This window comes from Mobula hypostoma, chromosome 23 (assembly GCF_963921235.1).
Source record: "Mobula hypostoma chromosome 23, sMobHyp1.1, whole genome shotgun sequence".
Classification (NCBI taxonomy): domain Eukaryota; kingdom Metazoa; phylum Chordata; class Chondrichthyes; order Myliobatiformes; family Myliobatidae; genus Mobula; species Mobula hypostoma.
The window spans coordinates 45,811,460-45,834,555 of NC_086119.1; the positions used below are offsets into that span (position 1 = coordinate 45,811,460).

The window sequence follows — 23,096 nt, forward strand, 5'->3', positions numbered from 1 at the left end:
TCCCATAAGGGAACTGGCTCATGGACCTCTGTTTCCTCCTCCTGAAGTCCATGATCAGCTCCTTGATCTTGCTGACATTGAGTAAGAGGTTGTTGTTGTGACACCAATCAACCAGAGTTTCAATGTCCTACCTATATGCTGATTCATTACAATCTTTGATGCAACCTACGACAGTAGTGTCATCAGCAAACTCAAATATGGCACTGGAGCTACGCTTAGCCACACAGTCATAGTGTAATGCGAGTCGTGCAGGGGGGAGGGGATGCAGTTAAGCACACAGCCTTATGGACTGAAATCACAGTGTCATTGGAGGCTGTGGAAGTTCGTGATGGTTCCTCCGTATTTTGACAGTCAAAGTGAGCGTAGAAGACATTGAGCCTATCTGGAAGTGAAGCCCTGTTGCCACTTATGTCACTTGATTTCACTTTGTAAGAGATGATGGCATTGAAGCCCTGTCACAGCTGTCATGCATCCTTCATTGATTCAAGTTTAGTCCAGAAATGCTACTTCACCCATGAGTTGACTTTCCGAAGATCATATCTGGATCTCTTGTAACTTTCTTGGTCACCGGACTTGAATGCCTCTGATCTGGCTCTGAGCAGATCTCATAGTTCATTCTGGGCTTCTGATTGGGAAAGGCAGTTTTTATAAAGTCCATGACAACCATGGTGTATTATTTCAGAACCATAGGTGAGTACTTGAACATAGCCCAGTCCACTGAGTTGAAGCAATCGTCCTGCCTCCCACGCCCATCTCTTTGTTGTCTTAATCTCTGCAGCTTTGCTCTTTAGCCTCTGCCTGTATGCAAGAAGGAGAAGTACAGCCAAGTTATCAGATTTCCAATGGTAAGCATTCCTTATCTTAGAATAGCAGTGGTCTAGTGTGTTGGGTCATCTAGTGCTACAGGTTATTTGCTGATAGTAATTAGGCAGGGATTTCTTCAAACAAGCCTGATTGAAATCCCCGACTATGGTTTAAAATTTGTTGGGGTGGACTCTTTCTTGTTTGGTGACAAGATATTATATGTTATAATATGTTGGCTCTTTTAAAAGGTTAGAATTATCAATTTAACAAATTGTGCTCAGGGAGAATAAGAAGGATTATAGAAGGAAGAGGAAATATAACTGATGAAGATTAAGTTTATAGTGGAGGTAATAGCAATTTTGTATCAACTTTTACAAATGATGGTGGAATTGTGAGTGTTTAAATACTAGAATTGTGAAACGACTTTTGAATTAATAGTACAAAAGTCCTGGGCCTGCCTGGAAGGACTTCAGCTGATTGAAGAACTCTTGAAGAAGAACATGTCATTAACTGCATTATTTTTCCCTGGTTCAAGAAATTAGTGGCTGTAACTCATGGATAAATTAGGTAGCTAAAGGTCTGTAGTTATAGGAAACTTAGAATATGTAATTCAACATTAAAATGACTATTTGAATAAGTATGGATACAAAGTGTTAACCATCATATATTTGTTAAAGGTGAGCAAACACTGCTGGAGAAACTCAGCAGGTGGAACAGCATCGCCCAACTCTCTGTTACGGACAAGTTTGGCTAAAGGTTGTCATGCTACGTATGTTGCATTGCTACCTTACAGTCATTGCAGAGCCCCAACACCATTGCTGAGAACCTGACTGGGGTTTCTATTTGTGTGGCATTTGTACATTCTGCTTGTGACAGTGTGGATTGCACTGGGTGCTCTGATTTTCTGCCCAAATCAAAGATTTGGCTACTATAAATTACCCCAAGTGTAGGTGGGGGTGGAGAATTATGTTGATGAGTTTTGAAGACACCATAGATTACATTGGAAAAATGGAACTGATGTGAATGCTCTGATAGGGCCATGGCTGAGTGGCTTCCTTCGCCATACTGAGATAATGCAGCACCTAGGTCACCTAATGCTGTTTGTGAAAGTTGCATAAGAGTGAGAACTTCAGTTGTTTGCATAGAAGACTATGGCTAGGTTTCCCTATGTGATCTCATGCTAAAAATGATTTAGCACGGCTTGATGTTGTAGTTCAAGTTCTCAGCTGTCAGCATTTATCATACCAGAGATGATCTTTGCATAATACAATAATACAATACAGTCATCATTGTCCCAGCTTCAGAGGAATGCTGTTACTCTTTGAATAGATGGTAGAGTAAAGGGTGGAGGGCTGAAAGAATACTCACATTAGGTCAGAGAATGGTAGAGGTGTTAATGAAGAATATTATCTGTCGGAGACATTTTCTTGTGCAAGGGCATCAAGCAGTTCATTCCTGTTATAGCCAGATGCCCTTGACAGAACATTGTCTGAAAGAATGTGAGTACAGTCCCATCTTTGTCTGCAGGTGGAATGGCATGCTAATTTGCTACTCCTGTGAGAAGAAAAAGGCCAATAGATTTATGTTTTAAATGGCCCTTTGTATATAAGAGTAAAAGGGTTAATCATGGACCTGAAACACAAGTTAAGTCACAGTTTAGAATTATTGCCAAATTTGATTTCCATGGCAGAATTGGAATATCATGAGAATGATGCAAGGGACATGCAACTATAGTTGTGTGGAGAAATTTGAGGTACAATTTTTAATAAAGGAGTCCAAGAATGTAGGTTTAAAAAATTAAGTTTGAATGAAAAATGATTACTTCTGCTGATTAAGTTACTGTGCAGTTATGCCTCAGGTGTGTGGAAAGTGATTTGGAGAAACGGTTTTGCAAACAGTGGTTTCACAAGGGATGGTTGTGGCATTGATCACCCATATAGCAAAAAAAAAAGAACAAATACAATGACATCAATTTTGTGTTGCAAAATATCCATGATTCTATGTCCCATCAACTCTTAGTATAAAATGTGTTTTTTTTTAACCAGAATTCTGTTGTCCTTGAGCCTCTGCATTATCTTCAGTGCCACAGCAAGAATAACAACCCTGGCGATTTCAGCACTCAACTCTGGAGCTGTGCTTTTGAACCGGACATTGAAAGCTCCCAGATTCCAGGTGAAATAATATCATTGAAAAATTAAGCAATTTGCTCAAGAGTTGATTAGACAGATGCAACTTGTAGCGGAGAGGCGGCTGGTTTGATCATGGCAAGTGCATGCTCTGCCATGATGGGGATCATGTGAGACCCGAATGTGTTCAGAAACTCAAATGTTCAAAGATTATTAAAACAACTCAAAGCAAAAGAAATTCAGAAACTTGAAACAGATCAAAAGCACTTAAATATTTAATCTAAATGGGTTAATACTAAAATCCTCTTAGCCATTTCTGACATTGAAGCACATTTTGAAGACAAACTTGGGATTCCTTTTTCCATACTTGCATGTATGAATGTTTGAATTTCAGACTCAATAGGAACTGTTCATAATTACTTTAAGGTTTCCCCACAATCTGTACTGTGGAACCTATGCAGCCAAAATAATTTGGCATGCCCCCATCAGCCTTCTTTATAATTGTTACTTTATTATGCATTTTTACCGTTTTACCCTTTTCTACCTCAATGCATTGTGTATGAACTGAATACAAGACATGCTTTTCACTATCTTGGTACTTGTGACAAAAATGTACCAATACCTTTTGTAATAGAGTCAATGTTCTCGGGTTCTCAGAAAAGTGAAGACATAACGATGGCAGAGGTTTAATTACGTTCCATGTCGTATTCTGAATCTTTTGAATTAGAAGATGGCATTTGTGTGAGTGATGGATCAGGGTTTGGTGAGAACTGATACGGAGATATTGACAATTGAGAGATGGATTGTACTTTATTCATTCAGCTACATTCAAAGGAATTTGTTCTCCAAAATAATTATAAAGTCACAGAACTGTACAGCATGGAAAAAAGCATTTTGGTCCATAGTTGTCCATCAAACCAAGATGTATACTTAACTTAATCCCATTCCCTAGCATTGAGCACATATCCCTCTAAACCAGGGGTCCCCAACCTTTTTTGCACTGCGGACCGGTTTATTATTGACAATATTCTTGCGGTCTGGCCGACCAGGGCGGTGGGGGGGTATAAGGTTGCCAACGGACAAGGGGAGCAGTCAAATACGCTGAGTTTACCCTGAGAAAATTACCGTGAAGCCTTGCGCGGGCACCTGTGTGCATATGCATGTATGTGCCGATTTTTTTTCCACAAATCATTTTTGGCAATTCTGTTCGGGGGCGGGAGGAGGGTGTTAATCACGACCGGAATGTAGGTGATAAGTGGTTAATACGCTCAATTTCGTTTCTAAAAGGGTTTATCAAATGAATTTAATATTAAACACACAGCGAATATTTTCCTCGCATGAATATAGTGATAAGTCAATTATCAGGGGAGGACGGGAGCTTGAAGTAAGTGTTGAACGAACTTCCAGTAGAAGTGGTAGAGACAGGTTCAATATTATCATTTAATGAAAAATTGGACAGCTATATGGACAGGAAAGGAATGGAGGGTAATGGGCTGAGTGCTGGTCGGTGGGACTGTGTGAGAGTAAGCATTCAGCACGGACTAGAAGGGCAGAGATGGCCTGTTTCCGTGCTGTAATTGTTATATGGTTATATAAGTCACTTATAAGTCAATAGCATCACAACATTTTAAGTAACGTTTGGATATTAAACGCACAGCATATATTTTCCCCGTATGAACATATAAAATCATTGCAACACACCAATATCTGTGAATCAGTGGGTGCCCTGGGCTTGTTTTCCTGCAACAAGACGGTCCCATCAAAGGGTGATGGGAGACAGTGATACTCGAAGGGGGTTCCTTATGTCCAGTCTATTCTGCAGTTTAGTTTTCGTTGCATTCATTGCAGAGATATGTTGGAAATGGAAGCAATGTTTTCAGTGCTTTCGTGGCTACCTCAGGATATTTAGCCTTGACTTTGATCCAGAATGCTGGCAGAGATGTTATGTCAAACATACTTTTCAGCCTGCCGTCATTTGCAAGCTCGAGGAGTTTCTGCGCTGACATGGATGACGCATGCGTAATGACCTCATGTGCGTTCAAGCTCAACAGTGAGTGTGACAGGGAATGAGGAAAGGTGCAGCTGATTCATATTGCCAAATCATATTGTTTCCTCGTGACCCGGTAGCACATACTTTGCGGCCCGGTTGTTGGGGACCACTGCTCTAAACCAAGGGTCCATGTACCCCTTGCTTAATGGTATTGGTCCATGACATAGTAAAAAGTTATGAACCCCTGCTCTTGTTATTCACATACCAGTAAACATACTTCTTAAATGTATCTAATGTATCTGCCTCAACTACTTCCTGTAGAAGCTAGTTCCATAGTTCTACCACCCCTTTTGTCTGGAAAAAAAATGCCCTTCAGGCTCTTATCAAACCTCTAATTCTAATTCTTGAATGCCTTTTTTGTCTTCATGCAGCAGCTGTTCAAACAGGAAAAGGGGCAGAAGCCTATTTTACACTTTCTCTGTAACATACTATTGTTATTCAAATAATCTGAGGCAGGAAGTTGCAGGTGTTGGACATCTGAAATAAAAAAAACAAACAAAAATGCTGCAAGTACTCAGCATCTGTGGAGAGAGAAGCAGAGTTAAAGTTTCAAGTTGAAGACCTTTCCTCTAAAAGCTATACTGTACTGTGCAAAAGTCCTAGGGACCCTAGATTAGTTACATTAATGATGTTTTATGTGTTTATTTTTTGTCTTCTGCATTTGTGTGTCAGTAAAAAAGAGCAAATTTTAGATGTCCAAAACATTCATTTTCCATAAAATTAAATGTAAGAGAGCAATATCTATATTTCATTAAAGGAAGTAACATATTAAGTAATAACCACTTTTCAAATAAAAACTTGATTACCCAGTGCATGATTAAACAACGATAACAAACAGGTGCTAATGATCAATGACATAATGAGTTGAATGAACTAAACAGATTAATTGAAACAGAAGCGGGTATAGAAAGAATCAAACTGGGGGAAGGGCAACCAAACTAAAAGGAGAGGGTGTGGCAGATGTGACAGTTTAACCTTCAAATCATCAATTCTTACACCATGGCAAGAGTGAGCATAGCAACAAGACAGAAGAAATCCAGCATTGCTATCAGCTCTGAACTCACAGAAACCACTGAAACCCAACTGCACCCCTGTACAGTCTGAAGAAGTCCTGAAAGAAGTGATCTTCATGGAAGTGTTGCTGCCCAAAAGCCATTCCTCTGAAGTGGAAACAAAGCCAAGAGACTCACCTACACACAAAAACACAAGCACTGGGGTGCTGAACAATAGCAGAAAGTGCTCTGGACTGATGAATCGAAGTATGAAATTTTTGGCTCAAACAGGAGGCTGTTTGTCCATAGAGGAGCTGGAGAGCACTACATGGTTGAGTGCCTGCAGCTAATAGTAAAGCACAGTGGAGGTTCCCTGCAGGTTTGGGGCTGCATTTCTGCAAATGGAGTTGGTGATCTGGTCAGAATTAATGGAATTCTCAATGCTGAGAAGTACAAGCAGATTATCATCGATCAGGCAACCCCATCAAGGCAGGTGTCTGATTGGTCCCAACTTCATTCTGCAGCAGGGCAATGACCCTAGACACATGGCCGAGATCATAAAGAACTATCTTCAGTGAAAAGAGCAAGGAGTTCTACAACAGAACTGTGGCAAGTTCACCAAGGTGCTTAGAATAATCTACCAACTGTTTTTCTTATAAAACTGAACAACTGTGTATCTAAGAATTGATATATTTTTAAAGGCAAAGGTTGGTCATACCAAATATTGATTTGATTTAGTTTTTTACTGTTTACTGCTCTTTATAGTAATTTTTTTGATATTTGGAAACTTTTCATTTGATTGTTTTTGAAAGCATCTTCACTTTACAGAATTTTTTTTACCACTGCCTGAGACTTTTACACAGTATTGTACATTGATATTGTGCTTAGTGCTGCAATGCACAGCACCTGATCCATTGAAGCACCCTTGGCATTAAATATTTTTACCGAAAAACATTATTAAAAGGCAAAAAAATAAAATCTTGAGAACTTGCTAGTTTAGCAACTTGGTGAGTAGTTTTCTTATTCGTGTCTTTTGTTGCCCAGTCAATGGGGGTGCACTCTGCATTACCGCTTTCAGAATTTATTGAGTAGGCATTTTGTTTCGGAAACGTATCTGAGCAGTTAGTGAGGTACCATTGTGTTGAAGCCTGTTAAATACTCAAATGAATCAATAGTTCCTAACACTCTGCCAAGTTTCTATCACTGTCATTTGAGTTAGTTTTTCAGGCAGAGCAGACCTCAAAGAATCTTGTGGGAACCCTCTAAACAATTCTAGACAGGCAGAATGATATTTTCAGAAAGCAAATCATTGATGCAATTTATTATTTTTCACTATTTGATTACCTTGGGATCTTTCAGTAGTTGCATTCTGGTAGTGATTCTTTTTTGAGAATTCTCGAGGTTTACAATTTAAGTTGCTTTTTGAGATTTTGAGTTATTTTTAATACTGATTTCCTCTGAAAAGTGAACTGATATTCATTTTGACAACAATTATAATGTATCTCTGTAATGACAGGACTGGCTGAGTTCATTTTCCTATAAAAGAAAATGAGTGTCATCAGTAGCTGTTCTCCTTGTGACTGATGAAGAGAAGCTGTCGTGTAGAGGCTCGATGCATAAAAATATAAATCCATGTTCCCAATGGGAAGTATTGTATCATTATTGTAGCCGTGGCATTTCCGGACTGAAAAGTATAATCCTATTGTTGGTGGAAAACTGACATTTTGTAATCCTTCATTTTTTAAAAAAAAGTACTATTAACAAAACAAATTGGAATTGTTGCTGACTTTTTGGGCAGAGACATCTCATTCAAATGCTTGTGAATGTTCACCTGATTCTCTAGACCATTGTGGCAGTGTGAAAATTAAACCTTGTCCTATGGGTGGTCTATTTTTACCTGGTCTTTGAAATGGTTAGAAGAGAAATTGCAGGATCTCATATGTTATCCTTTTGCCTTTTGAAATGCTAATTATCGGAATATTAATGTGTCTTCTGTCTTTCTAGATAATTTTCAGTTAATCAGACATTTTTGGTGGAGGATGTAAATAACTGCATAACATTTAATTAATGTTTAAATTAGGTGCTCAGATGCAATCATCTCGAAATGTCGCTGTATGTGGAGGAGATTCAGTTTGTGTCATTGACTGTGAAACTGGGATTGTTCTTCACAAGTACAAATCACTTGGGGAGGTAAGTAGAATTACGTAGGGATTTAAACTTAACTTGGATAGCACCCTCCCCCACCCCCAAAAAAGATGCATGGAGTGTGCTGCATGAATATGTTGTGTCCTTGATTACAATGCATGCAACAAGCCTGCTTCATGCTTTCTCATCATTCTAACTAATTTGACATGTCATTGACAGGCTGCAAAGGCCTAGAAGATCTCTTATTTTACCAAGAGTCAAATTCCAATGATCTTAATGGAGGGTCACTAAAAACTGAATGATGTCGTACGAATAAATGCATCCTCTTTTTTTTTAACCTTTCTTTTTTTTTAAATTTTATTTTTATTTGGATAAGGAATTCACAAATATCATGTACTTTTTTCACACATATAACCTTTTCCATTTTCTTATATGTATAAAACTACAATTATTTATACATTCTTAAGTACACATTGAGATGATATAAAAGGAAAATAAACACTTAAATAGATAATTATGTACTGTGGTAAATCTAACCTATTAGGCTAAGTAATGGTATTAGTTGTTAAGAAAAATGGTAATAATAGTTTTCATATAACCCTTCTGGACCATTTCCACTGGTCCAAAATGTTGTATATAAACCTATGTAACAACCATTGTAGGTGTTTATATCCTAATTTGTTCATGCTTGCTCCTGCCCGCAGACATAATTATCTGATCCCTATGTACTTATTTACTTAATTTTTTCATTTTTTTTTATCCCTTTCCCAAATCTTTCCCTTTACTTGTGTTAATTCTCTATTTTCCAAAAGAAAACAAAAAAAAAACATTTAGACTAGGGGTGCTTACGTTAGCAATATTACTGTGTTGATGAGAAGAGCAGTATAAATCATTAGGAGAGTCATCTAAAGTCTGCTCGCATTGGGGTTATATATTCAATCCATTTATTTCAGATTTGATAAAATTTTTCTTTTTGAATTCTCAGGGAGTAGGTCAACTTTTCCATTTTAAATATTTCCAAGATAATTTCGTACCAATCTTCTAATGTAGGTGGTATTGGATTTAGCCATTTTCTGGTGATTGATTTCTTACTTGCCGCTAAGAGGGCCTGCAGCAACTTCCTTCAGGCCTGCAGCAACTTCCTTCAGGCCTGCAGCAATCTTCCTTCTGTTCAGGAAACAATACATGCCCCAAATAGAGCGTCTCAAAGTTCAGAGGTATCTGGGACCTAAGTACCTTAACTAATGTTCTATGAATACTTTCCCAATATAGACTTAATTTAGGGCAATCCCAGAAAATATGAAAATGATTTGCCTCCTTGGAGCCGCACCTTCTCCAACACATCACATTTGTATCTTTATATTTTTCCTGATATGGGGTCTTGAAGTATCTTATAATGTTTTTCCAACAATGTTCTCTCCAAGTCAAAGAATTAGTCGAGGACCATTGAAAGCTGCAGATTTTCCCCCAAGCCTTCTCTGAAAGTACCAACCCCGCTTCTTTCTCCCACTTCTCTTTAATATACAGTGTATTTACATTTTTAGCATGGGAGAGTGCATTATATAGGCGAGAAACTGATTTACTAGGTATTGAACTGCAAGCCGAATTCAGAATCTTGAAAAATTCTAATTCTACTGTTGATAGGTCTGTATATCTACAACTCTGGTTAACATAGTTTCGTACTTGAAGGTACCTAAAAAAGTCATTATGTTCTAGGCCATGTTTGTCCTGCAGGATTTGGAAACTTTGTAATACCTTTTTATCTATAAATGAGAGGTAGGTTGTAAGACCTTTCTTTATCCATAGCTCAAATCTTTTATCTCCTCTGTTGGGAAGGAATTCGGTATCATATGCTCACCATCTAAAGAGTTTTAACATGTTATTAATTCCACATGAATTAACCACCTTCTGCCATACTTTTAATGTAAGATTTATCCAACTGTTTTTAAATTTTTCCAACTGGGCCATCAATCCTTTGCCAGCTGTTGAGGCCTGTAGAGGAAAACTGTCAACTAATCCAAATTCTATTTCCTTCCATCTAGCCTTATATTCCCTATTACACCAATATAACAGAGGGGTTATCTGTGAGGCATAAAAATAATTTCTCAGGCAAGGAAGAACCATACCTCCTCCTCCCTTCCCTAACTGTAAGGTGTTATATCGAATTCTAGGTTTCTTTCCTTGCCAAATGAAGCGGGAAATCCACTTGTCCCATTCCCTGAATTGATTATCATCCACCTCCACCGGCAAAGTACGGAAAAGATACAATAACCGAGGAAGAATATTCATTTTTATAGTATTTATCCTTGAATTTAAACTTAAAAAGGGGATAAGATTCCATCTATGCATATCTGCTTTTATCTCTGAGATTAATGGCCCATGATTTACCTGTGACAGTGTTGAAAGATCCTTCGGCCGGGTTATTTCTAAATATTTTAATGATTTAGCTTCCCACTTAAGATCGTATGTATCCTGCAATTTTTTGGATGGTGTATAATTTAGGGACATAACCTGCATTTTCTTTACATTTATTTTATAACCTGATATTTTCCCAAAGTCATCCAACAGTGTAAACAATCCTATAAATGATTTTTCTGGTTCACTCAGATAGACCAAAACATCATCTGCAAATAACGCCACTTTCTGTTCAATCCCTGCCACCTTGATACCTTTTACGATTTCGCTCTGTCTTAATAGTTGGGCAAGCGGTTCAATATATAGCTCAAAAAAGAGAGGAGAAATTGGGCATCCCCGTCTAGTGCCTCTCTCTAAGATGAAGGAGTCAGAGAGGTCCCCATTTATCTTAATTCGGGCTGTAGGGCTGTCATATAGAGTCTGAATTACTTTAATAAACTTTTCTTGAAAGCTGAATCTTCCTAACACTCTGTATAGGAATGCCCAACTAACCGAATCAAAAGCTTTCTCAGTGTCCAATCCTACTACCATTGTCTCTGTCTCGTTCTTATTAACCTGTTCTAATATGTGCAGAGTTCTCCTTATATTGTCCTGTGTTTGTCTTTGTTGAATAAATCCAGTCTGGTCTAAGTGGATTAGAATAAATGCATCCTCAAATAGCCCAGTAGCTTCAGTACATCTTTAAATATCAACAACCCAACACTACTCAGTTAAGTCTAGTCAAAGATTAATATTCAATAGATTCCAGTGACTTGGGACATATTGGGACCAGTACATTTTGGCCCAATTAAGCAGCTGCCACAATTAGCCAAAGTTTCATGGAAATAGTTAAAAAAGATTTTAAAAAGACAAATTGAATAACAAAATATGTATTTGCATGAAATACAGAATAAATTGGAACACTACCAATAGTACAACATACCACAAAACTGTGTATTAGTACCTAATAGTTATCGATGGAGGAATTCATCCTGTGTACACAATGAACAAACTCAACTAGTTCAGATAATAAACTGCCTTCATACCAAGTTATCAATGATTGCATCCTCCAAATCTTCATTTTAATTGTAACAATAAAGATGATTCGCAATACCTTCAAATTCTTCATAGTTTCTAACTTGTTGAAGTAATGAGATCATTTCATTTTCACTGCCAGTCGTTTCTGGCAGCTCCAAGTCTGAACACTTGAAACCACAGTGAGCAAAACAGTTCTGAATTATCTTGCTGCTAATTTCTTGCCAATTGTCTGTGCCAAAAATCACTTTTTTGAACACAAAACTGGTGTTATTTAAATAGTGTTCACTCTAAACACAGTCTTCTGCCCCAGTTAAACGAAGGAAATCCTGGCTATTTACATGATTAGTTTTTGTTTTTTAAGAGTTGTCCCAAATAAAGCAGCTGCCCCTGTTAACAGATGGTCCAGTTAACCAGAATCTGGTTGGGACAGGCGACGGGGACTGTTGCAGTTTCTAACCAGCATCAGTCTCGCACATTTGTGTGACCTTTTAGACACTACACTGTGCTTAGGATGAACAGTTTTTAATAGCATCAGTCATGAGCGTGAGTTCAAAAAGCAGTGATTTTTTTTTTAAAAAGGAATAAATTAAATGATTTCACTACTTCAGCAAGTTAGACACTATGAAGAATTGTATCAACAATCATCAAAAGCATTGTACGAAGGAAGTCAATTATCTGCACTAGGTGTCTCCACGCTGATTTACAGTTAAAAGAACTTGGCAGCATTCACTGGATGAATTCCACTGTTGATAAGTATTAGGAACTAATACACAGTTTTATAATACTGTAGTAGTATTAGTGCTCTTCTAATTTATTGTGTATTTCATTGAAATACATTTTTTTTTTACCCAGTTTGTCTTTTTATACTTCTTTAACTGTTTCCATGAAACTTCGGCTAATTGGGGCAGCCACTTAAATGGACCAAATGTTCTTGTCCCAATTAAGCTGCATCTACTGTACATTGTCTTATACACTTGGTATTGATGTGTGTTATATTTCACATCTTGCTTTGTGCCATATCTCAGATTAGTGAGTAAATCAGTGCCATGAAATTTTTCTTTCCTTTGGAGTTATCTTCAGAACCATAATGGCATATTACACAGATAATCTGACATCTTTTGTATTGATACATACTTAGTTTAACCTTTCAATGTATTAAGAATACATGTTCCTCAATAAAATTCTGATTGTTCATATAATTTTCCTCAGGATTTCTTTTCCCTAGCTTGGACCACTCTAACTGTGTTTGATGAGAATCAGAAAAGAAAATTCAATGTCTTAGCTGCAGCCGGCGGAATGGGTGTAGTAAAGCTCATACACACAAAAGTAAACTACTGCTATGGAAGCATAAAAGCTCACAAGAAATCAATCTCAACACTCTGCTTTTCTCCAAAACATGAGACTTTTCTCTTCAGTAAGTATTGAACATGATATTAGCACAGACTTTATAATGATTTAGTTGAATTGAGAACAGATGAGCAATTCTAGTATTTAATATTAAACATGAGAGAGGAAAACACATTATAGCTGGAGTAAAAATGGTGAAAGATAAGCTTGAAATCTTAGATTGTATGATTTTCTGTGGAAAATTGGGATATTCACGTTGGCATTTCTGAGTGAATTTATAATTGGTTCTAAATAATTTTGTTAACTCAGTGATAATTGTTCTGAACCAATGCTCTTGTCATTGTCTTTTATCAGATGAAATAAGCTTTTCTAAATCAGTTATCAAAGTCTTTTTAAAACTTGCCTTCCCTTTTCACTGAAAATTTGCCTAGTGTCTCAATTCAACTTGTAAGTAACTTTTCACAACAAACTTTACCTTATGGACCTAAGGTTTGCTGTATTTTATGGACAAGAATTCCCTTTTTTGTCAAGGGCATTTTAATGCAAGCGTTATTCAGAATATATATAAATAAACTTCTCATTAATTCAATGAAAAATTTGTTGCCCTCTTTTACATTTTCTCTTTACTAATGCTGTGCTTTTAGGAATCCCTAGGTGTCTCTGTTCATTCTTTAAGCATCATTCCACTTTTATCATGTTTCCTGATTTCATTTCTAAACCATGTTTTACTGAGTGTCATCCAGAGAACTGTTACATTCTCCTTGTCAATTATCAAACGCGTTTTCCTGGCATTAATTAAATTTTGTGCTCTGACAAGTTCAGATGACCAAAGGGACCTCTTTATTGTCCTTTCAATTTTTGCCAAACTCTTTCTTGCATCTCTGAACTTTGTTTTTCCAGTCCAGTGTTCTTCAACTTGACTCCTCCATGTCATTTTATTGTTGTGACAAATCTGATTACATAATGAATACTAATTCCTAATGCTACTCCTGTTTTATTTCACAAAACTTAAATTATGCTGCAGCCCTTGTCAGATGAGAAAGATGTTGGTTTATGGAATACCATTCCGGTTTATCAACTAAATCTTATAATTCAGCTCCAGTGTTGTTTATCATCCTTAGAGTTTCATGGTGATTTACTCGTGTAAAACTAACATTTTGAATCTAGGTTTTGGGCTGACGACATTGCTCATAAATTCCGTGCCTTGTAGAGAGGCATGTAAAATCAGGTGTTCAAGGAATGCCAATAAATGCTTGTCATTATAAAAACGTTTGTAAAATTCAATAGTACTCAAGTCTTATGATCTCTTTAGAGAGATTGGGAAGTCAAATGTTGGTGTGATGGGGTCAGGATCTTTGAGTGTTAGTTTGGGCTTGAAAATGAAGGGAAGGTCATAATTTGCTGTCGGAGGGCAGGGGTAGCAGGGTCTTGATCAGATTTTATTTCCATGGAATCTTTATGTCCTTCTCATAAGGCAAATCTGTCTTTCTTCGAAGGCATTCTTTTCATAGTATCTGTATTTTGTTGTAAATGTTGATGACAAATACTTAACAGGCTTTAAGGAATGCGCTGCTTAAAACTTAAAGGATAAATATATTTTATGTTCCAAAAATCAGGTGGTGGTTGTGTTTGTAAAAAAACTTGTTTCATTTTGAAAATGGACCTGATTTTTAGAATATTAAAAATATTTTAAAATAGATGTGAATTTAACATCATGAAGCAATTCTTCAATTCCACAGGCTTCTTATGAATTTGTAGCATCACAGATCCATGGATGAGAAAACATCTGTACTCCCCAACCTGCCCCATGCTGTACTTGTTTAATAAATTTCAGAGTAAATGCTTTGACAATCCTATGCTGCACACAAGGAATTCTTTCAAAGTTGTCAGTATTTTTTTTCCATCCAGCCTAAAGTATTTAATGTGGTCTACAGGATTTTAGCAAAATTTCCCAAAGTCCTACATGGGCAGACAGAGCAGACAAATAAAAGGCCATGCAATTAACGGGAAAAGTAGGCGTGTTGGATCCAAAAATTGTTTAGTGGGGAGAGCAAAGGATGGTTCTTCATGACAGTGGAGTGGAGTTCTTCAAAACTCAATGCTCAACCACTTGTCTCAGTACATCAATGATTTGAGCTTCAGAATGAGAATTATGATTGTCCTTTTGAGTAGAAATCCTTTGCAAGATCCATTGCTTCTGGAAAAATTCTTCTGTACAATGATGACATTTTCGTTTGAGTTGGAAAACATTATAAATATTTTAGGAACCTGTTTTAATATTAGTATCATAGTAGTCCAGTTAAACTGTGGCTGCTGAGCAAATCACAGAACTAGTTGGTCCATAAACCAGAGAAAATCTGCAGATGCTGGAAATCTGAGCAACACGCACAAAACGCTGGAGGAACTCAGCAGGCCAGGCAGCATCTAGGAAAAGAGTACAGTCGCCATTTCGGGCCGACACCCTTAGGCAGGACTGGAGGAAAAAAAGCTGAGGAGTGGATTTAAAAGGTGGGACGGAGAGGAGAGAGAGAAACACAAAATGATCCATAGACCATGGACATTGCCTCATTTTCACAGCACTTTAAGGTTATATCATTGATTTTCTTTCAACAGCTGGATCCTATGATCAAACAATCATCTTATGGGATATTGGCGTTCCAGGTCCTGATTACAGGTTCCAAGCGCGGTACGTATTGTATAGACACAGTGAGCAGAAACTATTTCACATTTATCCCCATCTAATCATCCTTTGCATTTTCAGCATATTTCATTTTCACAATATATTGGCGATCTATGTGTTATGGAAATTCAGATTACAGAAATTCATTCCCTACAGAATTCACATATCACTACCCAAAATTTTGAGCTAGAGAGTAAAATTCCCTTTCATGGAATTTTTTGGGGGTGGGGAGAGAGGAGAAAGGCAATTAAGTCATCATATTTTTTTCTACTTGCATTTCTTGATGCATGTGCAGATGCAGCTTCATGCAATGAAAAATCATGATGTGATATTTTGTAGGAACCCCAATCGAATCTCAATGTGGGGTTCAGCTGTATCTAGAAAATTTTTGTATATGGTTGAAAAAGAAGCGTGTTATAGGCTATCCAGTTATAATGGGTGTAGATGCTTTGATTACCAACTACCAGTAAAATCTAAATTTGGATTTGTTTTCAGTGTTCTAAAGACATTGTAAATATTGGGAGGTTTGCATCTTTGGGCTGACGGAATGTGGAGAGGGTTTGAGATGCACAGCTGATGGGAAAGAGTATTAACCTGGTTGGCTGAAAGCAGAAAACAACCTAAAGTGTTCACCATCCGCTGTTTCAAGTAGTGATTGCTCAGAATTCTGAGCAAGGCCAGATCCTGTATTCCTCAAAGACTTAATTCTGCAGCCAGAAGTAGTCTGTAGGAGAATTTGAAGGAAGCAAAGCTCAAGTAATAATTCCAGATCAGTAGTACAGCATCATGAATGGAGAGCTAGAGTGAGGCTATTTGGAAGATGATGCTGATGAGTAGACAGCGGAGGTTACAATTCCTCAACTAGCAGCTATGTTTTGGGGCATTAGCAGTTATTAAAGGGCTGTCCAAAAGCTATACCTGAAAACTTAACCTAGAAGGGAAAGCTCTCTGCACAATGGAAATTAATGGTTCTGAGGGAAAGGCATTGCTCCATGCTCCTTGTTTATTGCCAAAGCTTGCTGACACTTTACTCTCTGAAATATCAGTTACAGTGTCACTCAAACATTATGTCAGTTAAACTAAGAATTTTAACATCATTTTGTAACAGTTGCATGGAAAAGATAAAAATTAATGTACTTATGTTTAAATTTTTACTGTAATTGGATGAATTAACTTCTTGTTACAGCTTGCAAGAGAAAGTAATGCACCATCTAGCTAATTAATAGATATGATACATTTTGAGCTGGACTTTCAGAATTGATTGATGTCTTATAAAAAGTGTCATTTCACTGTGATCATACTCAGAGTTCTTACATATTGTTCTGATTCCATAGAAATTATTTTTTACATAGTTATTAATATATAGTGATGACAACACATTGTCCTGACAGACAGATGGATGCCAACCAATATACAGTTAAAACCTTTATTTAAGAAATAAACTATACATGGTGTGATATTTACATGGAACAGAGAAACAGTCACAATATGTGAGGTACCAAGCCAAGTACAGGAAAAGATTATTTTCTGTTTTGATTTACCCCAAGAGAACAGGGTAATTAGAGTATCCAGATTAAACATACTTCATTTTCTCATTGCAGTCGGCTGCTGGTTTTGAATAATTCTTCAACTCCTTTAAAGATGAGTCTTGTTCCAACATGCCCTGATCATTATCTTGTGGCAGCCTGTGAAGGTGGTTGCTTTGCCTGGGACATCACACCAGCAAAACTTGAGGGGAAAAGGTAAGTTTTTTTTTGTGTTATCATGTAATTGTGCTATTTTGATTTTTTCTACATTTCTCCCCAGCCTTGTGAAAGTCTTTGCTCTTGTTGAGCTGCAGTTCCATGTTTCCTGTATCTCATGCAAATACCATCATGATGCTTAAGAATCCTTTCTGCCTTTGTTTCAGCATGCTCTTGGAAATCAGGCACATCTGCTACACAGTAAGTCATAGATCATTAAGCCACTATCAGATTCTCTCTGGAAATCATTTCAGAAACAAGTAAAAATACAGTGGATTCCAGTTAATTGGGACCAGTATGTTTTGGTCCTGTTAGTGGCTGCCCCCAATTAGGCAAAGTTTCATGGAAGTAGTTAAAAAGGTATAAAAAAAGACTGAGCAAGAAATTATGTATTTGAATGAAATACAGAACAAATTAGAACACTGCCATTGGCACTACAGTTCTATAAAATTGTGTATTAGTTCCTAAGAGTTATCAATGGAGGAATTCATTCAGTGTACACAATGAACAACACCAGCACAAGCACCAAGTGCAGATAATAGACTGCCTTCATACAATGCTATCGCCGGTTGCATCCTCCAAATCTTCATTTTGATTGTAACATTACTGGCAATTGTTGAAGTAGTGAAATCGTTTGAATGCTTGAAACCGCAGTGATCATAACCGTTCTGAATTGCTGATTGCTGATTGCTTATTCACTGCTTTTTGAACACAAACACACTCAATTGACACTATTTAAAAACTGATTGCTCTTTGCAGGGTGTAGTATCTAACAGCCATACAACTGCGAGCGACTAACACCAGTTAGAATATGTTTGGCAACAGACTCCTGTCCCAATTAAGCAGCAGAGTATCCAAAATAAATGAAAGGAGTACCAACAATTTTCTTATTTAGCTTTTTCTTTTCAGACTTGTCTCAAATAAGCAATGTCCTTTTTAAGCTTTCTGAATAAAAGCTTTTACATTTCTTAAACTGATTCTAATGATATGTCCCCCATGAAGGTTAAACTGACTGGCATGTTATTAATTGGTGTATTCTTTCCTCCACTTTATCAACTTTTAATAGTATGCAATATTTAATCTAATGGCTCCAGTTCTGCAGCCCCATGAAGAAATGAAAGTATGAATCAGAATCAGGAATCAGATTAATATCACTGTCATATGTTGTGAAATCTTTTATTTTGACAGCAGCAGTACATTGTGATACATAATATGTGTGTGTGTGCGCGCGCGCGCGTATATATCCATACATATGGAAGAAGCCGTTTCTTGAAATGTTGAATGTGTGGCCTCAGGCTCCTGTACCATCTCCTTGATGGTAGCCATGAGAAGTGAGCCTGTCTTGGGTGATGAAGACGTTCTGGCATCAGCTTTTGAAACAGAGATCACAAGGACACCAGCTGCTGCAGGGATTTGCACATGTGTATTTTAATTCTCCCTTTCGAAGTGTGCATAAAAAGTGTTCAGCTCATCTGAGAGTGAAGCATCACAGCCATCCGTGATGTTAGATTTCAGTTTGTAGGAAGTGAAAACCCTGCCATAGCTGACGTGTATTCCATCTCTAACCTCAACTGGAATTGGGTTTTCTTTGCTCTTAAAATAACCCTTTGTAGGTTGTACCTAGACTACTTGTATAGCTCCATATTACCAGTCTTGAATGCCACAGATCTAACACTCAGCAGACTACGAATCTTCTGGTTCATCCACGGCTTTTGGTTTGGGTATATCTGATATGTTCTCAAAGGTATAGACTCATTCACACAGGTCTTAGATTAGATTAGATTCGATTCGATTAGATTATGAGGATACGCAGTCCTCTTTTATTGTCATTTAGTAATGCATGCATTAAGAAATGATACAATATTCCTCTGGTGTGATATCACAAAAACACAGGACAGACCAAGACTGAAAAACTAACAAAACCACATAATGATAACAGATAGTTACAACAGTGCAACAATACCATAACTTGATGAAGAACAGTCCATGGCACAGTAAAAAAAAGAGTTCCAAGTTTCTCGAAAGTCCCACATCTCACGCAGACAGGAGAAGGAAGAAAACTCTCCCTGCCATGCCCAACCACAGTCCGGCTCTGAGTCATCCGAAAACTTCGAGCCTCCGATCAGCCCTCCGACACCGAGTACCGAGCACCATCTCTATCCGAACGCTTCGACCTCAGCCTCAGTCACCAGCAGCAGGCAAAGCCGGGAATTTTGGGGCCTACCCTCCGGAGATTCTCGATCGCACAGTAACAACAGCAGCAAACCAGACATTTCAGAAATTTCTCCAGATGTTCCTCTGCTTCTCACGTCTGTCTTCATCAAATCAGAATTGTCCATGGCCCCTATTTAACAGATACGATATCATTTCACTGGAGAGCGGCGTCGCGCTGCCTTCTTCTCCTCCCGCCTCAGGTCTTGGTGAAGTCTGTGACAAATGTGATGCATTCGTTCAAAAATGAATCCCTGAATATTGTCGAATCCACCGACTCAATGCAGTCCTATAAGAGCACCTCTGCTCTCCTTGACCGTGCCTTCTCATCACTGGTGCTGAGTCTTTAGTCTCTGCCTATACGCTGGGAGTAGAAGTACAATCAAGTGATCAGACTTTGCAAAGTGTGGGCTTCGGATGGCACAGTAAGTGTTCATGATGGTGGTATAACAGTGGTCAAGTGTGCTGTTCCTCTGGTTCCACAGATGATATGTTAGTGGCAGTTGTTCAGAGACTTCTTTAAGCAGTCCTGGTTGAAATCGCTACAATGATAGGGAAGGCATCAGGGTGCGCTGTTTCGTGCCCGCTGATTATGGAGTTTAGCTATTTAGTAATTTATTAGCTATTTAGTAATTTATTATTACAATGGGATAAGCGTCCTTCATCTAAGATTAAACAGGATTGGGAAAAGGAACTTAATTTGACTTTTATGACGGAGGATTGAATGCGGATTTTGAAGTTGGTTAACTCTTCTTCAATTTGTGCTAGCCATTCATTGATTCAATTTAAAATTATACATCGTTATCATTTGATGAAGGAGAGACTTTCTAAAATCTTTTCTAACGTTGATAGTTAATGTGATAGATGTAAAACTGAGGCAGCTACACTGACACATATGCTTTGGTCTTGTTCTATATTGGAACAGTTCTGGAAGTCAGTTTTTTCAACAATTTCTAAAGCACTTAAAATTAATCTACAACCTAATAAAGTAACTCTGCTTTTTGGAATAATTCCTCAAAATATTCATGGTATTTCTGTGTCTGACCAACATGTTATTGCATTTGTTACATTAATAGCTAGGAGGGCCATTTTGTTGAAGTGGAAGGATACATCAGCTCCCACTTTGTCACAATGGTTCTCTCAAGTGATGCTATGTCTTAGTTTGGAGAAAATTAGAAGTCGAACCTTTGAACCTTTATTTGATTGAGAAAAGATGGGGCTCATTTGCTCGTTATTATCATTTGAGCTAATTGATAGATTTTTTCGACGATCTAATTGTAAATTTTTTGGTATATTTTCTTTTCTTGCTGGCGGTTTGATGTTTATTTTTAGAAGCTTTTTGTATGACGCATGGCTCCGGGGTTGTACAACCTAATGGGTTTTTTCCCCTCACTTTTTCTGCTTAGTAGGTTTTTTTTTGTTATTACAAATTTTTTTTCAATCTTTAAAATAATGTCTATATTTTAAGACGTTGTAAGTGCTGTTGCTTCAATGTACTTGTGTTATTTCTTTTGTATAATATAACAAAAAGATTTGAATAGAAAGAAATTTATAATGCATGAAGGACAAATATCTATGGGGACTTACTTGGTCCATTGGCAAGTGTCGCTCTTATTTTTAAATAACTTTTTCTGCATGAGATGAGATCTTAAAATGTTGCCTATGGATCAGAATTAACATCTAAATATTGTTTTAGAATCTTTACCAAAAGTTCAGGCATTTTGCATGCTTCCTAAATGATGGTAAAGGGCTGCTTTCAGTATTTTGTGTATACTATTTTAACATAATTCCACTTTTTTGGGGGGGGCGCGAGTGACCCATATTACATATTTGCCAAGTGATCCAACTTTGACTTTACAGCAACTCTGAACTTAATTGTTTTCTGTGAGATCATTGTTTATTACAGTTTTTTTCTCAAAAACTTACCAGTTGTATTTGAGAGGCTGAAAATCATTTCATAGAAGGGCTACATACAGTATTTGAAGCCAATTCTCCAATATTTATTTTTTAATTTAGAGATACAGCACAGTAGCAGGCGATTCTGGCTCAGCAAGTCTGCGCCCAATTACATCCAATTAACCTACTAACCCCTACATCCATACCATAACAGGGTAGGAGGAAACTGGAGCAACCGGAAATCCCACATGGTCACAGGGAGAATGTACAAGCTTCTTACAGACAGTGGTGGGAATTGAATCCATGTCGCTGGCACTGTAAAAGTTTTACACTAACTGCTACACGACTGTGCCAGCTGCTTCTTAGCAGCCCACATGTATCTTTAACATTGCTTTTACTTAGTTCCAAAATTTGGAATTCAGCAATGAAGTTGTAAAATCTGCATACACATACTGATAAAGCACTAAGATTATGTTGCACATTATCACTTAGTTTTTCACTTTGATACAAGAAGTAATAATGAATAATCAACTTGTGAATGAATCTCATCATATGGGTATAACCCTTTATAGTGAAGTTAACATATGGTCATCTTCTTGTTTCTTTTCCCAGAAACATTGAGATGGAATTTCTGTTTCCAATTTACAATAAAGAGGATGATGAAAACGATTATCATATTGTTGATACTTTAGCTTTTTGCAGTGATGATCTAATAGGTAAGTGCCTTAAAATCTGATGAAAATAATTGGAATTGTGATTAATACGGCCCTACACTGGGGTTTGGTTAACAAGGTTTAAGTATGTGGCATTAGGTAACATATTGACATGATTGACATATGGTCTTCGGATTGAAAACAAAGTTAGTTCTCCGAGGTATGTAGATTGTAACTAGTGGGCTACCTCAGAGATTAATGCTAGGCTCCATTTATTCACAATCTAGATCAACAATTTCAGTCCAAATGACAGTTCTGAGCTTGCTGATGACATTAAACTAGGATTTATTTTGACTACAAACAAGAATGCAAAAAGGTTTCAAAGGTAAACAAGTTGGGCAAATGTGTGGAAAAGTGACAGATGGAATATAATGTGGAAAAACATGAGGTAGTCCACTTTGCATGTCAAGGAAAAGTAGAGAATTTGTTAAATGGTGTGAGGTTGAGTGGTGTTTATGTTTAAAGAGGCAACAGCTGTGCTTGTATGCAAGTCACTGGAAGCAACAAGTGCATAAGTGGTATGTTAGGCTTTATTATTATCAACATTTGACTACAGGAGAAAGGAAGTGTTCATACAGTTGTATGGGGGCTTCATAAAAATTGCCAGAGAGAATGCATTATAGATTCACTAGGCTGGTCCCACAAGTTGCAGGTTGGTTTTATGAGGAGAGACTGAATTTGCCAGAAATTAGCAAAGTGAGATCAGACATTACAAAACATACAAAATTCTTAAAGGTATTGACAGATGGAGGGAGGGATGGCTAATGAGTTGACATGGTGAAAGTTTTTTGAATTAGGGATGGGTCACTTAGGACTGAGATGAGGGGAAATGGTTTTGCATTTAAGCTTATCTCCTTTATCTCTATTGGTTCGATACCAGTATTTCATAATTCAGAGGGAATAACAGCTGGTGGGAACAGGAATACTTTTACCAATTTTAAAGCTCAGATTCAACCAA

The 23,096-nt window shown here is 37.4% G+C and overlaps 1 protein-coding gene across 4 annotated transcripts in view; it reads left to right on the plus strand.

Moving 5' to 3' along the window:
* The window catches only part of lrwd1 (leucine-rich repeats and WD repeat domain containing 1), a 78,222-nt gene that overhangs the window by 25,684 nt on the left and 29,442 nt on the right, over positions 1-23,096 (plus strand). For all 4 annotated transcript variants that reach the window (XM_063031380.1, XM_063031381.1, XM_063031382.1 and 1 more), the window contains 6 exons: positions 2,850-2,976; positions 8,053-8,162; positions 12,759-12,963; positions 15,510-15,582; positions 17,178-17,318; positions 22,038-22,141. In XM_063031380.1, the coding sequence (XP_062887450.1) occupies positions 2,850-2,976; positions 8,053-8,162; positions 12,759-12,963; positions 15,510-15,582; positions 17,178-17,318; positions 22,038-22,141 (760 nt within the window). The remainder of the gene's footprint in view (positions 1-2,849; positions 2,977-8,052; positions 8,163-12,758; positions 12,964-15,509; positions 15,583-17,177; positions 17,319-22,037; positions 22,142-23,096) is intronic.